Below are 13,981 nucleotides of genomic sequence, written 5' to 3'. Positions count from 1 at the left end.
TTCCTTTTTAAAAAAATGAGAAAACCCAAATATTCTGGATAAATCAAAAGTTTTTGACAGTGAGATTTATTCGAAGTTTTAGCCCCCTATCTAATGGCCAGCCAGAAGGTAAAAGGAGAAATCTGTATTTCTGTTGGGAAGGAATGGTCTAAGTTAAAGAAAGGAAGCCTCAAAGAACCCAGACCTGATTATTAAAGCCATTTCTGGGCACTTGAGAGGTAAAGCTGGTCCTCATTAACTCTGCATATCTCTTCCCTTATCTCTAAGTTTGCAGCAGCATTTCCTATATCCCAAAGAAGGGGAATGTTCCCTTTAATATTTGTGCCAGCATCACCTTGACATTCAGGAAGTAAAATATAAATGCAGCTCCATTTTCCCACCTCCCATTTTCTTTCAGTAATTGCCAGCAAGCCTTCCACCATCTGCAAGTGGGGTGGGGGCAGTGTGAAGGAATTCTGCTAAAAGCGCTGCTGAAAAACCCACAGTGGCCTTTGGCCATCCAAGCAGCCATGGCTAACAGAAGGCACCTACTTCTCTATCTGAAGACTACAGGGCCCCCCAGACACGTTTTCCTTGCCAGCCCCTACCTAAGCTAAGATGGCAACTATCCCCTACCCAGTTAGGGCGTTGCCCACTTTCAAAACAAACCTTGGACAAAGAAGGATATGCTTGTGGGTCGCTTAACTCGAGGGACAGGGAAACGACAACTCAACGCCAGAGGTTCTTACAACAGCGGTGGACTAACTGGTAGTCGGGAAGCTCCCTCAGTCCACTAAGTGAAGGCTGGTCTTGGAAAAGAACTGTCCCAGGCTGCCAAAGGGTTAAATATTTGTAAAGAGTAAAACCTGAGCCTCCGTGGGTTTTTTTTCTTTCTTTTGGGGTTTTTTGTTTTTGTGTGTGCGCGGTTGCCCGGGGGCCTACTGGAGATTCAGTATCTCTCGGTTATTTCCTGCGATCACTAAAGCCAGTTTTCAAGAAAACAAGTCGCAGGGGTTTGAAATGTCACACCAAGTGACCTGGGCACGGCATATCCAGGGGCCATTCCCAGCTCCCTCCCACCCGGGCCACCTCCGACCCCCTCCACTTCGGTCTGGAAAGAAAATAAACCAAGGACACGCCAGACTGGTTCTGGGTGGACTTATTTTCCCGGCAGCCGCGCTCCTAGCGGGGGCTCGTTGCGGCCCCTCGGTGTATCGCTTGCAGGTGATGCCAAACGCAGATAAGCAGCCGCCGCCCGGCCCCCGCCTCTGTCTAGACTGTGGAATTAATAAATGCCGCGGATTGATCACGTCGCGCATCCACTCCGGGGACAGCGCAGAGCACGGCCCATCACGGCCGCCCGCTCTGGCCGGGGTTGGCCTCACTGCTGTGCTGCAGGGCCAGGGGCAGCGCGCGGGGCTTCGAGCCTCACCCAGGGCCGCGGACCGCTGGGGAAGGAAGCGCCGGGAAGGCCCGCGGCGCCGAGCGAAAGTGGGGCCCGGGGCTCGGCAGGCGCCAGGCCAAGGCTGGTTCCGGGAGCGGGGCGCGCCCTCGCCCGCATAACCCTAGGCCGGAGTCCGCCGCTCAGCCGCCACAAGCGCCGCAGGTTTCCCGCCCAAACGGGTCCCGCCTCCTGCCCGCGGGCCTCGGCCGCCAGGTGCCCAGGGGTCGCCAGTGGGGCGCTCCTGCTTCTGGGAGGGCCCTCAGCGCGCATGCGCCCAGCCCCACCCCCTCGGCCGCGCCCAATCCCCACCGGGCCCGCCCCGCCCGCAGCACGCGGAGCCCCGGCAGCCGACGCCAGCCCGACCCCTGAACTGGCCTCCGCCGGCCCTCCCGCCGCGCCAACAGCACAGAGGAGTGGCGTCGCCCCGGGTTATTATTTTTTATTAAGATCAAAATACGAGTCCCACTATGAACTGGCTGTTCTCACAATAAATAACAATAACTTACGTTTGTTTGTTCGGCAAAGGCTCACACACTCTGTCCTCCGTCGAATAATTTAAACACTTTCAAGGCAAGTCTGGTTTCTACTGTTTCCCAGCAATCATGCGCTTTGGGAGTTTGAGTGTCTGTTCCTCTGAGTTATCCCCTTCCTTTTCCCCGCTAGGAGCCCGGGCGAAGCCGCCAGGGAGCGCTGAGCGGGGGCAGGGCGGGGGTCCGCGTGGGCGAGCTCCGGGCCGGCCGAGGTGGGGACACAGGTGGGGCGTGGAGAGACAGAGCGGCGGCCACGCAGAGAGGAGAGGAGAGGGCAGAGCTAACCCTGGTATGTCCCAGATTCTGGTTTTGAAAAACTAAGAGTCCTCGGAGCAGGGGTCTGCAGTCTGGTGAAAGCAGGTTGCATCCTGGCGCCTTGGGCTGTCCAGACCGTGTCTCTCGGTCCTCTCTCATAAATAACAATAGAATAATTACGAAGGCGAGAGAGCTTTCGGAACTGGAATGGCCTGAGCATGGGTGAGTCTCATGCAGGGAGCATGCGAGGTCCGCGGGCTGGCGGGGAGGGGTCGCCCTCACGTCTCCACGGGACTCGGCACCATACTGTTGGGGGTGTCCGGGAGCTGCGAGGACAGGGAGGTCACGTCGCTGCCGGAGGAGTTGCCTAGGGAGCCGGACTCGGAGAAGGAGACCTGGGGCGGCGGAAACACCGGGAAGAGGCAGGTGAAGAGGCACGCGAGCTGGTGCTCCAGGGCCGCGTGCTCCGAGTCGGAAAGTGTCCCTTGGGGACCGGCCGCCAGCTGAGAGCAAGCCCTGCGGAGAAGGAGGCCAGGTCCCAGGCGCACGAGGGGGGGATTAGGGCGGGGGAGCGGGTTGGTTAATCCTGCGACCTCTCTTGTGAGCACTTTAATCCAGGGAGACCTGGTTTAGGGCGCGTAATGGGCCGAGGTGAGGTTTCAGAGCCCGCCACTGTTCCCCCTCCCCCACCGCCTAGGGCTGTACCCAGCCCCTCAGCCCAAGGCCACCCCCTCCCCTCTCTGCCAGGCTAAGTGGCTAAATCCCCAACCCGCAGAATCCCGAGGTCGGGGCGGGTAGGGCAGGGCCTCACCAGCTGTTGGAAGGCGGGTTGGTCCAGGTCGCTCTGGAGGGCAAACTCGCTGAGCGCCTTCCACGGCGGCTGGTACGTCTGCACCTCCACTGCGCTGCCCTGCACGGCGTTCTCATGGCGGATGGGACTGCCCGCCACCAGGGGCGTCCCAGTCAGTCCCTGAAGGCTCTGCGGGGCAAGCAGAAGGCAGTAGGTGCTCGAGTTAGGTCTGGCCTTTTCTGCCACCTTTGAGACTGGAGCTCCAGGCCTTGAGTGATTTAGGGTCTGCATTGCTTTGCGGGGAGGCGCACACTCGATCGCATCGGAAGAGCCCTCTTTCTCCACTGGGGATCTGCGGGGGCCGCAAACTTGCCACGATAGGTCAGCCTCGGTGCTGGAAGCCAGCCGCCCGGTGAGGAAAGGCAAGACCTGCACTCCCACCTTTCTGCAGCTGCCGACGGAGTGCACAACCCACCAGCCCGAATGGCGGGCGCTGCACACTGCCATGCAGCCTTGGGCTCCGCGCAGCGCCCGGAACCCGCAACGTGGGGCTGCCACTGGGACAAGGAGAAACCCCGATCCCAGACAAAATAGGAACCCTCAAATCCAAGGGAAGCCTTGCTGCGAAGGTACAGACATACACCATCTGGAGCGCCCAGTTCTCCCTGGATCTCCCAGGGCTCGCCCAGAAAAGGGCACGCAGATACCGCGGCGGAAGCGCAGCCCCCACCCGACTCGAGCCTCCGGCCCAGCGGCCGCTCACCGTCTTGTCGCTGTGCTGCTGCTGCTGCAGCTGCTTCATGAGAATGGATTTCTTCTTGTCCTTGCAGCGCTTGTTCTGGAACCAGACGCGGATGACCCGCGGGCTCAGGCCGGTCATCTCCACCAGCTGCTCCTTCATGAGAGCGTCGGGTCGCGGGTTGGCGGCGTAGCAGGTCCGCAGAGTGTGCAGCTGCTTCTCGTTCAGCACAGTCCGCACGCGGGTCGTCTTCTCCGTCTGCTTGTGCACGTGCGGGCGCAACGCGGGCTGCCGGCCCGACCCAGCGTCTGCCAGGACAGGGTGAGGCCAGAGGTTAGCGAGGGGCCGCCACCCACCCGCCCCGAGCCCAACCTCCGGGTGGCCCAGCCCCCCGGGGCCCGATTTCGTTTCTGTTTTATTCTGTTTGTTTCGTTTAATTGTTCGTCTTCCTCTCCATCTGTTCGCCTTACGCGGAGAGAGCTGTGCATTTTCGTTCTTTCTCTCGCTCCCGGGCCGGACTGCCCCGCAGCGATCTCTCCCGAGCTCAAGCAGGGCACGGGAGCTCGGCGACAGGCCGCTGCGGGGAGGGAGTGGCTGCTCAGGGATGTGCCTCCTCCAGTCGCAGGACCCTCGGAACGAGCGAAGCCCTCCGGAAGAAGTCGGAGTTTCAGAGGAAGAGGAAAGAGGCTTGCCCAGGACTCTGGAGAGGGAAAGGGACCGACGTGGACCCGGGGCGAGGCGCTGCCCAGGGGACTGGGTGGGAGGTGCGAATATGCCGGGGGCCTACGAGGGCCCTTCCCCTCCTTCAGAGCCCATTTGGACAGGGCCAGGCCACATGTGTAGAAGACTCATCCACGGTTATGGACGGGCCTCCAGGGCTTGCAACAGTTCCTTCCTGCCCGCCCTTGGGCTTCGGCCCCTGTCTCCTTCCTCAAGGCTCCAGGTTCCCCAGCCCAGTGGCCTCCCACCGACCAAGGTGCTGAGCAGCCGCTGGCACTCTCCTCGCTTGGCCCCAGGTTCTCTCCATCCCGGGGAAACAGTGACTGATTCCAGAGCCTGCACCCTGAAGCCCGAAACAAACAAAGGGGAGCCTCTCCGAGATCCCAGATGGGGGTGCACTGAATACCCGCTTGCTCCCATTTCACATCTCCATTTGATCCCGACCCATATATACCGTGGATCTGTACTGCACCATTTCGGTTTATGTTCCCCTCTACGAATTTCTAGGTCTGGACAAATATTTACAAATAGCCCATCCAGCCCAGTTTCCTCTTTCTATAGGGAGGAAGTGAAGATCCAGAGAGGGGAGGAGCGGGGCAAGGCCACACAGCACCCAGAGGCCCAGCCTGGTCTGCGGATCTGTGCTGCAGGCCTATGGCTACCTGGGGGAAACTGCCTTGCCTGGGGCGGAGGCACCTCTGTTTCTGTTCAGCCGTACCTGCCCATTATACACTCAGACCCCATCTCTGGGCAGCTGCTGATTAGGACCCAGAATATTCCAGTGACAGTCCACTATGCATTGATACTCCCCCTCCCCCAGAAGAACCTGGCTAAATTGTTCATCAAACTGGGCCTCAAAACAAGATGGCAAAAACCCCTCTTTATTGGGTTCTTGGCTCCTGGCTGACCAAGCTCCTGCCCAGCTCCCAGTTTGGAGCTGTGTTACTTACACACATACCCCTGGGCAAACCTTCCCCTCTGACAATAACACATATTCCTCCAAGAAATTCCTAATACAAGCCCCAAGACGGACACCACTTAAGATTCCCTGTTGTCATCCACTCTTCTGCTCCTAGCACTGTGCCCTGCATGTTCCTGGTCATGGAGAACACGATTCTGCACAATTCTTCGTGCTCACACACTCATACACACGCAGTTTCTCCCGAGCACACGAGAACACACACAGCCTTGTTCCCAGCACACAGTTCCGCACTGATACAGAAAAACACTATCCCGGCAGACGGAACCACACACAACTGACAACTTCTCGTTAGGGACACAAGCATACCCCTACACACACGCACGCACACACACCCCGCTCACCCCTGCACAGGCCCCGGCGCGCTTACCGGGCAGATGCAGGCCGCGGGCGCCGGGAAGCGGGCCGGGGCTGCGCGGGCTGCCGGCCGCGGCGCGCTCGAGCAGGAGGCCGTGGTCGGCGCGGCAGAGCAGCTCGTGCTCCCGCAGCGAGAACTCGTCCCCAGGCAGCAGCTGGCGGCTGCACACGGAGCAGCGGAAGCACTCGATGTGGTACACGCTGTCCCGCGCCCTCATCACCAGGTCGCTGCTGCTGAAGCCCACCTGGCACTTGGCGCACTTGATGCCGAACAGCCTGCGGGCCCAAGGTGCGGCGGTGTCAGCGCTGGGCCTGCGGCCGCCCTCATCTCCCTGGCTGCTACGGCTCCGGCGCGCGCCCAGGACACTTTGTGGCCACCAGGAGACTGCGGTGACCCGCCTGCGGGCATTCCCGGGCCCGGGGGAGCGCTGCGGCACCCGTGCGGGATGCGGATGGCCTTCTCCCTGGGCAGGGCCGGGGCGCGCGGGCAGGCCGCCATCCCCAGTCCCGGCCCCGGCCCCGGCGCGCGGTGGCCCAGCCCGGGTTCCCGCCGGCCTCACCTGACATAGTCCCGCTTGCAGTAGGTCTTCCCGTCTCTCACGAAGCACGTGCACGTCTCGTCCAGGTACTGGCTGCACTCGGCACACTTGAGGCAGGCCGCGTGCCACTCGAGGTCGGGCGACACCCGCAGGATAAACTGGTCGTGGATCTGACTCCCGCAGCCCACGCACATGGCCGTCCCGGGCTTCTCTGCCGGGAAAGGGCGCGGGGCCGCGTCAGGCCTGACTGCCTGGACCCAGGCCGGCCTCGGCCACTCCAGCCCCAACCCAACCCGCTCGCTCTCTTGCTCTTTCTTTCAAGACTTGCGACCATAAGGAAAGATGATGAGCTCTCTAAAGGTCCAGAGCATTGGAAACGAAAAACCAGTATCTTGTGGATTGCTGAAGGTTTCTTCTGTCCCCCACCCCAAATATTTCGTTATTACATTCATTAATCACAGTCGTTTTGTCGACGTGTCTTGAAACTAAACGCAAACACGAAACTAAGAAGAGAGTAAATACACAGGCACTGCGGACGCCTGGATATCAACACCTAACGGTGCTGTCCTGGCATTTCCGCTCACACACTCCCACTCACAGCGGCTGCCTCCTATCCCAACACAGACACATCGTCTTTCGGCAGTCCCCGCTCATCCTCTCAGACATTTCTTAGTTTAAATATCCCAGAGCAAGCGAAAGAAAGCTTCCTAGCTTTGAAAAACCGAAAGGCAAACAAACAACAACCAAAAACAAAAAACAAAAAAAAAACCCCACATCCCTAAATCAAACCTAATTGCCTTTGCGCAAAACAGAAGCAGATTTCGCAGCCCGAAGTCATCCTAGCCGGCTTGAGAAATAGTGTTTACTTATAAAATAAAACAACAGGATTCCCAAAGATAAGCAGTCCTGCAGGAGACATGCATTCGTTTTTCCTCTCCTAAACTATTCTGACAAATAGAAGCCACTTGTAGAATCCACTAAACATTTTTCTGCATTAGAAATTTTGCATATTAAGCATACACACACACCCCACCCCACACACACACACAGAAATACTTACTCTTGGAATGATCACCCATAGCACCCAGAAAAGGATAATGAAAAATAATATCCACCATGCAGAAAAAGAGATGTGCGCAAAGTGTGCGGCCAGGGGCAGAAGGACGAGGGTCGCGCGCCCGGCCTCGGCTCTTTGCTAACTAACTCCTACTGCCCCGCGGAGTTGAAGGAGCGATTCCGCACCGGCCCGCACGCAGCATGACGTCAACACGCACTAGCCCCGGGCCGGAGCTGGGGGCGGGACCTGTGGCGTCACGAAGCTTCCCCAGAACTGCCGGGGATGCGGGGGAGGTGATGGGGATCCAGAGGCTGATGGGCGGCGTGGGTTGGGTTGGAGGCTGGGGGTGAAGGGAGATTGGCTGGGAGGAAGTGGGCCAACCCTGATTGGCCCGGAGTGAACAATGGAGTGCAGCCCCCCCACCTCCGAAACCTACAAGGATCCTCTCTCATGCCCCGGGCCTGGCAATCTGGACTGGACCTTGCGTCACCGCCGAGCTGGCTCCGCGGCCGTTACAACTCTGAGCTTCCTCTTGGACTTTCGGGGCGGTTTTCCCAGGCGCGCTGGAGTGGGTGATGGATACCTGAGGGTGGAGATGGCTCTCCTTTAAGAGCTCCCTTCTTATATAAATTAAAAAAAAAAAATTAAACCCACTCTCAGGACGAGAGAGCCAAGGACAAGGGGGATCCGTTTGGACGTGACCGTCATCGTCCAGCTGGTCACCTTTCTCCTCTCATGTGCCTTTGTTCTTCGGGTCCAAGCTAGAGAGAGGGTAGAGAATGACCACCTGGGTTCTGATAAACTCTATTTAGACTTTCCTATCCACACACACTGTAGAAAACTTCAGATTGGGGCATTAAGTGGGTTGAGCCAGAACCCAGATCCAAAAGCGCTCACCCGGGACTGGGACGGGTCCTGACTCCATCCTTGCTGCTGCTGCCGCTGCTGCTGCCCCTCCTCCCTCTCCTCCACCACCATCTCCTCCTCCTGCTCCACTTCCTTTTTTTGTTGTTTTGTTTTGCTTTTAATTTGTTGCTGTTGTTGTTTTGAATGTAACATGGACTTCCCCGCCCCCTCATTTTTCCCCAATCCAAATGGCATAGCTCCTTTTAGGAACACTGCTGGGGTCGATTGCGTGTCCAACTTCCAAAATAAAAGATTTTTCTAAACTCTTGTCCTTCATTCACAAACCCACTGCAATGCAAATAATCAGAAACGAACGTAAGGCGCTGGGTAATTTACAGTGGTATCTGCGAGGCGGCGGCTCGTTGGTCCTGAGAAAATCTGAGAGCTCTGAGCAGAGTCCAGGCATTCTTTCAAAGAACTCGCTGTGGGTTTTGTTTGAAAGGGTTCAAAGACCGGCCCATGAATTATAAATAACATTTATCCAACCATGGTGTCTGTTCTTGTTTTCCCATTAAAAGGAGTACCAAGAACTTGGTGTGCGCCTGGGTGGGGCGCGAGGTGAAACGCCTGCGGATAAAGTGTCTCCACCACCATTCCAGACCCTGCCCAGACCTTCGGGCTTGTGGGCCTGAGGGCGCGGTCGCTACTGCCGTTCTACTAAGAGCATGAGGTTGGTTGGCCTCGAAACGGATGCAGCCAAGGGCGCAGGCCGAAGCTTTGCAGAAGGCTAGGGCGAGGCCCCGAGTGCACGCTAACATTATTCGACCATGGTCCACGGTGAACGTTCCTCACCGGCCCCGCGCTGGGGCGAGCGCTTTAAGCCTCGTCCAGTAGCGTCCGGCTTTTGACCTCCGCCTCCACCTTTAGGAGGTCTAGTCTTCTCACCGGTCCGGCTTTTTTTTTTTTTTTTTTTTTTGAGATAGACTCTTGCTGTGCCGCCCAGGCTGGAGTGTAATGGTGCGATCTCAGCTCACTGCAACCTCCGCCTCCCGGGTTCAAGCGATTCTCCTGCCTCAGCCTCCTGAGTAGCTGAGATTGCAGGCGAGCGCCACCACGACCTGCTAATTTTTGTATTTTTAGTAGAAACCGAGTTTCACCATGTTGGTCAGGCTGGTCTCGAACTCCTGACCTCGTGATCCGCCCACCTCGGCTTCCCACAGTGCTGGGATTACAGGCGTGAGCCACCGCGCCCGGCCACCGGACCGGCTCTTGTTACAGTTTAGCACCCGTTGGCCAATAGGCCATTTCTTGCGTCTTTAGTCAACAGTCCCCCAAAGAGCGCTCACCCTGAGTGTGTGCGGGCGGGTCAGGGGTTGGGGGATGCTGCGTTTGAATGAATGTGTTTATGTAAATGGGGGACAAGAGCGAGGGGGTGGGTATCTGTGCCTGAGGCTGTGCCAGGACACCTGTGTGACCTCAGGCATCTTATTTTAATTCTCCTTCCCTCAGTTTCCTCATCTGTAAAATGGGGGTATAATAATTGTAGCTATCTCTATTACATAATAATTAAATAAACTGTTCTCTGGAAAGGGCTTAGAGCAATACCTAGCACAGAGTAAGTGCTCCATATGTGTTAATTATGACAGTTATGACTGTGGCTGTATCTTTATGTTGGGAGCCTCTGGCCACCCTGCCTGCATGTGTCTGGGTGGGGAGGGGAGGTCTAAGTATGTCGCAGTGTGTGTCATCTGATGATTTCTTTGTGTATTTCGATGTGTGCTTGCTGTGTGTGTGTCTGCTGTGTAGATGGGGTTTAGAGATGTGTGGTCTGTGCATAGACTTTGTGTACAGGTTATATCTGTGAATGTGGGTGCACAGTCAGAACTGGGAGGGGACTCTTGGTGTGTGTGTCTGCATGTGGAATGAGGAGGTGCGTCTGGCCCAATGGCCCTACCCTCAGGTGACCCTGGACTAGGCCTGGCTCCCAGCACCTACTAGCTCTTGCTCGCCAGGCCAGGAGCAAGCAAATCTATAATTCAGGGGTTCAGACAGCTGGCCAGGAGGGGGCAGCCCCAGGCTGGAATCGTAGGCCCAGCTTTTAACCCTCTCCTGCCCAGAGAAACTCTTCCTTCCCATCCAGAAAAACCTGTCCTTTGAAACTTCACTAGGGAGGTGCGGCTTGGAGAGGGTCACCCCTCCTGGGATGCTAGGAAGCCAGGTCAAAACAAATATTTGTTCAGGGCCACCATGTGCAAAGTCCTTGTTGTTAGCCTATTAGGTCTTAAAAGTAATGCCATGTGGTGGGTAGTATTGGGCCCCTCCAATCCTCGAGGAAACTGAGGCTCAGAGAGGGGAAGTTACTGCCTCAGGTCACAGGTTAAATCATTGCTGGCATTGAACCCAGGTCTATCTGGCTCCATCTTGCTTGCTTTTTTCACTGTGCCATTGAAGAGCCATATGAGTGTAGCTCCATCATTCACCCATTTCACATCTCTGGAGCTGTAAAACCAGGGATCCATTTCAAAATCACTCCATGTGTGACTTCTGGTCACAGCCACCCCTGAGAGACCAGCACTGACATGGGAGAAGAAAACACCTGCACCTGCTGGGCACGGCCACAGGCACCATTGATGTGGCCCTACCCTGGTTCTCTGCCTCCTAGCTCCTCCCTTCTCAGGTATGGAGGGGCCACACACTCTCCACATCCCAGGCTGGCATGCAGGAGACCTGGGTGCCTCCTATCCTGGGTCTTAGAGCACTTTCTCCTTATCAGGAATGGCAGCTTGAGCTCCATAGCTATGCTTTATCCCATAAAACTAGCCTGTACTGGGGAGAGTTCAGAAGCACAGAGAAGTCTCCCTGATTATTTTCTCCCCAAAACCTCCTCTACCACATCACTTACAAAGGCACAGCCCCATGCACAATGTCCAGCCAACACAGAGGAAGCTGTTGCTAGTGTGGGAGCATCAGTCCTACTGTGAATATCAGAAAGGAAACTGAGACCTGGTGACCTGTTACCCAGCATGTAATGGAGATAGAGCCGGAAGCCAGGTCCCCTGACCCAGGCCAGACCTCTTCCTGCTGGAGTCCCTCTGGATGAACTTCTGCTGTCCAGGGCTGAGACCTTGCTGCCCAGCTTAAGTCACTGGACCAGGCTTCTCCTCTTGCTCCAGCCTCCATCCCCCTCCATTCTCCTTCTGCCCCACTCCCAAAGGCTTTTACTCTTCTCCAAAGGTAGTTGGAGATGTTGAATACAGCAGGCCAGAGACAGCCTCAGCATCCACATCTTCACCCACCACAGGCATCTGAGAACTTGCTTTTGGGATAGGGATGGAGCACCATGTTTCAAAGAAGAAACTAAGGCCTGGGGGCAGGAAGAAACTTGGCAAGTCGAGGTCAGGCTTCAGGCTTCCTGACATCCAAGACCCATGCTCTCTCCCCAGCCTTGCCTGCCTCCCCAACCCCAGATTCCCTTTGAGCAAACAGGTACCCACAGGCACTGCTGGGCCCCTCTCCCTCCTTCCTGAGTCCCCTTCTCTCTTCCCTAAGTTACTGAGCACGTGCTGTAGCTGGGGCTCTGGGCTAAGCAGCCGTTATGAGGTCTCATTAAAGTGCCCACCAATCTCCTGAGCAGGAATGGCCACATAATTTGCAGATCCCATTGCAAAATAAAAATGCACAACCCTTTGTTTAAAAAATTATTAAGAATTTCAGGCCGGGCGCGATGGCTCACACCTGTAATCCCAGCACTTTGGGAGGCCGAGGTGGGCAGATCACAAGGCAGGAGATCGAGACCATCCTGGCTAACATGGTGAAACCCTGTCTCTACTAAAAATACAAAAAAATTAGCCGGGCGTGGTGGTGGGCGCCTGTAGTCTCAGCTACTCGGGAGGCTGAGGCAGGAGAATGGCATGAATCTGGGAGGCGGAGCTTGCAGTGAGCCGAGATTGCGCCACTGAACTCGAGCCTGGGCGACACAGAGAGACTCAGTCTCAAAAAAAAAAAAAAAAAAGGGAGGGGGGAGGGATAGCATTAGGAGATATACCTAATGTTAAATGACGAGTTAATGGGTGCAGCACACCAACATGGCACATGTATACATATGTAACTAACCTGCATGTTGTGCACATGTACCCTAAAACTTAAAGTATAATAAAAAAAAAAGTTTGAGTATTTATGTATGTGTATGTGCATGTACATGCACAGAAAAAAATCTTGAAATATAATCATCAAAATTTTCAAAAAAAAAAATGTCAATGGCCAGGGGCAGTGGCTCACACCCATTATCCCAGCACTTTGGGAGGCCGAAGCAGGTGGATCAATTGAGGTCAGGAGTTTGAGACCAGCCTGGCCAACATGGCAAAACCCTGTCTGTACTAAAAATACAAAATTTAGCCAGGTGTGGTGGCGCATGCCTGTAGTCCCAGCTACTCGGGAAGCTAAGGCATGAATCACTTGAACCCGGGAGGCAGAGGCTGCAGTGACCCAAGATCGTGCCACTGAACTCCAGCCTCGGTGACAGAGAGAGACTCTGTCTCAAAAAAAAAATAAAAATAAAAATTCAAGACAGCAATGGCAGAGCATCAAATCAAGTGTGTCTTACCCCTCCATGCACAGGGTTTCTGTGAAGTTGGCCCTGCCCCTGAGGCAGGTCCTAATACCATCTTTCAGCCACTGAGAAATAAATAAACTAATATCCTTCACAAGTTAACACAACTATTAAAGAGATGGGACTGCGACTGAGACTCAGTCCCACACCCCACAGCTGTCCGTGAGACCCAGACCCACACCCCACAGCTGTCCATGAGACTGGTTATGAACCTGTGGTACTTGAGTGTGTCCAGATGGGAATAGTTTTGTTTGTTACCTGGGTTATCATGGACATATGCCAAGATGATTCTGTATTAAAACCAACCAACCCATAATCTATAGTACTCTTGACCTGAGGGGATCAATGGGGAGTAGCCAGTGGGGAGGAGATAAAAAGACCACATGGGGTCATTACACGAGGAGGAGAAAAATTAACCCTTTAAAAATATATATATGGAGCTGGATGCAGTGACTCCCTCCTGCAATCCCAGCACTTTGGGAGGCCAAGGTGGGTGGATTGCCTGAGCTCAGGAATTCAAGACCAGCCAGGGCAACATGGTGAAACCCCATCTCTACTAAAATATAAACAATTAGCCAGGCGTGGTGGTGCACACCTGTAATCCTAGCTACTCAGGAGGCTCAGGCAGGAGAATCACTTAAACCCAGGAGGTGGAGGTTGCAGTGAGCCAAGATAGCATCATTTCACTACAGCCTGGGTGACAGAGAGAGACTCCGTCTCAAAATATATATATATATATATATATATATATATATATATATATATATATATATATGAAGGCTGTCATTTCTTTCCAAATCACATTCTGAGGGTAGCCCAGGGATACCCTCCCAGGCCCAGATCTTAGGAAGGGATGAGGCCATGGGAAGGAGCTGTGCCCAGTGGCTTTGGGGGAAAGCTGCATTTTCCTCATCTTTCCAGAAGGGGGAACCCAGGCTGGCTAGCGTGGCCTGGGAGTGGTTCTGAGCAGTTTGGCCAAAGGCACTGGCATATTCCCAGCCATGGGGCTTACCTTCTAGTGTTCTGCTTTCTTCTAGAAGTACTTCTCCTCTTGCCGAGATCCAGGTCCTGAGCAAAATGACAAAGAAAGGGAAGGAAGGAGGGACCGACAGAGCTCTAAAGGGAATGGATTCCCTG

The 13,981-nt window shown here is 55.3% G+C and overlaps 1 protein-coding gene across 4 annotated transcripts; it reads right to left on the bottom strand.

The window, feature by feature from the left end:
* Positions 1 to 1,846: 1,846 nt before the first annotated feature.
* Positions 1,847 to 7,719, bottom strand: ISL2 (ISL LIM homeobox 2). Of its 4 annotated transcripts, none has more exons than XM_063795302.1 (6): positions 7,393 to 7,719; positions 6,354 to 6,543; positions 5,807 to 6,069; positions 3,762 to 4,045; positions 3,020 to 3,187; positions 1,847 to 2,832 (listed from the first exon to the last, which is right to left on the bottom strand). In XM_063795302.1, exons 1-6 carry the CDS (start codon positions 7,448 to 7,450, stop codon positions 2,818 to 2,820), a joined length of 978 nt encoding a protein of 325 aa, XP_063651372.1. In that variant the 5' UTR covers positions 7,451 to 7,719; the 3' UTR covers positions 1,847 to 2,817. The 4 variants fall into 4 exon arrangements, with proteins under 4 accessions (XP_063651372.1, XP_001147206.1, XP_063651370.1 ...); XM_001147206.7 differs by having other exon boundaries at positions 1,847 to 2,603; positions 7,393 to 7,705; XM_063795300.1 differs by having other exon boundaries at positions 1,847 to 2,724; positions 7,393 to 7,667.
* Between the last annotated feature and the right edge of the window lie 6,262 nt (positions 7,720 to 13,981).

Source organism: Pan troglodytes, chromosome 16, assembly GCF_028858775.2.
Source record: "Pan troglodytes isolate AG18354 chromosome 16, NHGRI_mPanTro3-v2.0_pri, whole genome shotgun sequence".
Taxonomy (NCBI): Eukaryota; Metazoa; Chordata; class Mammalia; order Primates; family Hominidae; genus Pan; species Pan troglodytes.
This window is presented reverse-complemented; position numbering and strand designations above follow the sequence as displayed.

What these genes read in the sequence shown, in the direction of transcription:
- ISL2 (XM_063795300.1), bottom strand. Translation starts at nt 7,450, where the DNA reads ATGGTGGATATTATTTTTCATTATCCTTTTCTGGGTGCTATGGGTGAT. An exon ending in AGCAGCACAGCGACAAGACG is followed by an intron (nt 3,188 to 3,761) that starts GTGAGCGGCCGC and finishes CTTGCCCCGCAG; the next exon opens with AGCCTTCAGGGACTGACTGG. An exon ending in AACCCGCCTTCCAACAGCTG is followed by an intron (nt 2,725 to 3,019) that starts GTGAGGCCCTGC and finishes CCTTCTCCGCAG; the next exon opens with GGCTTGCTCTCAGCTGGCGG.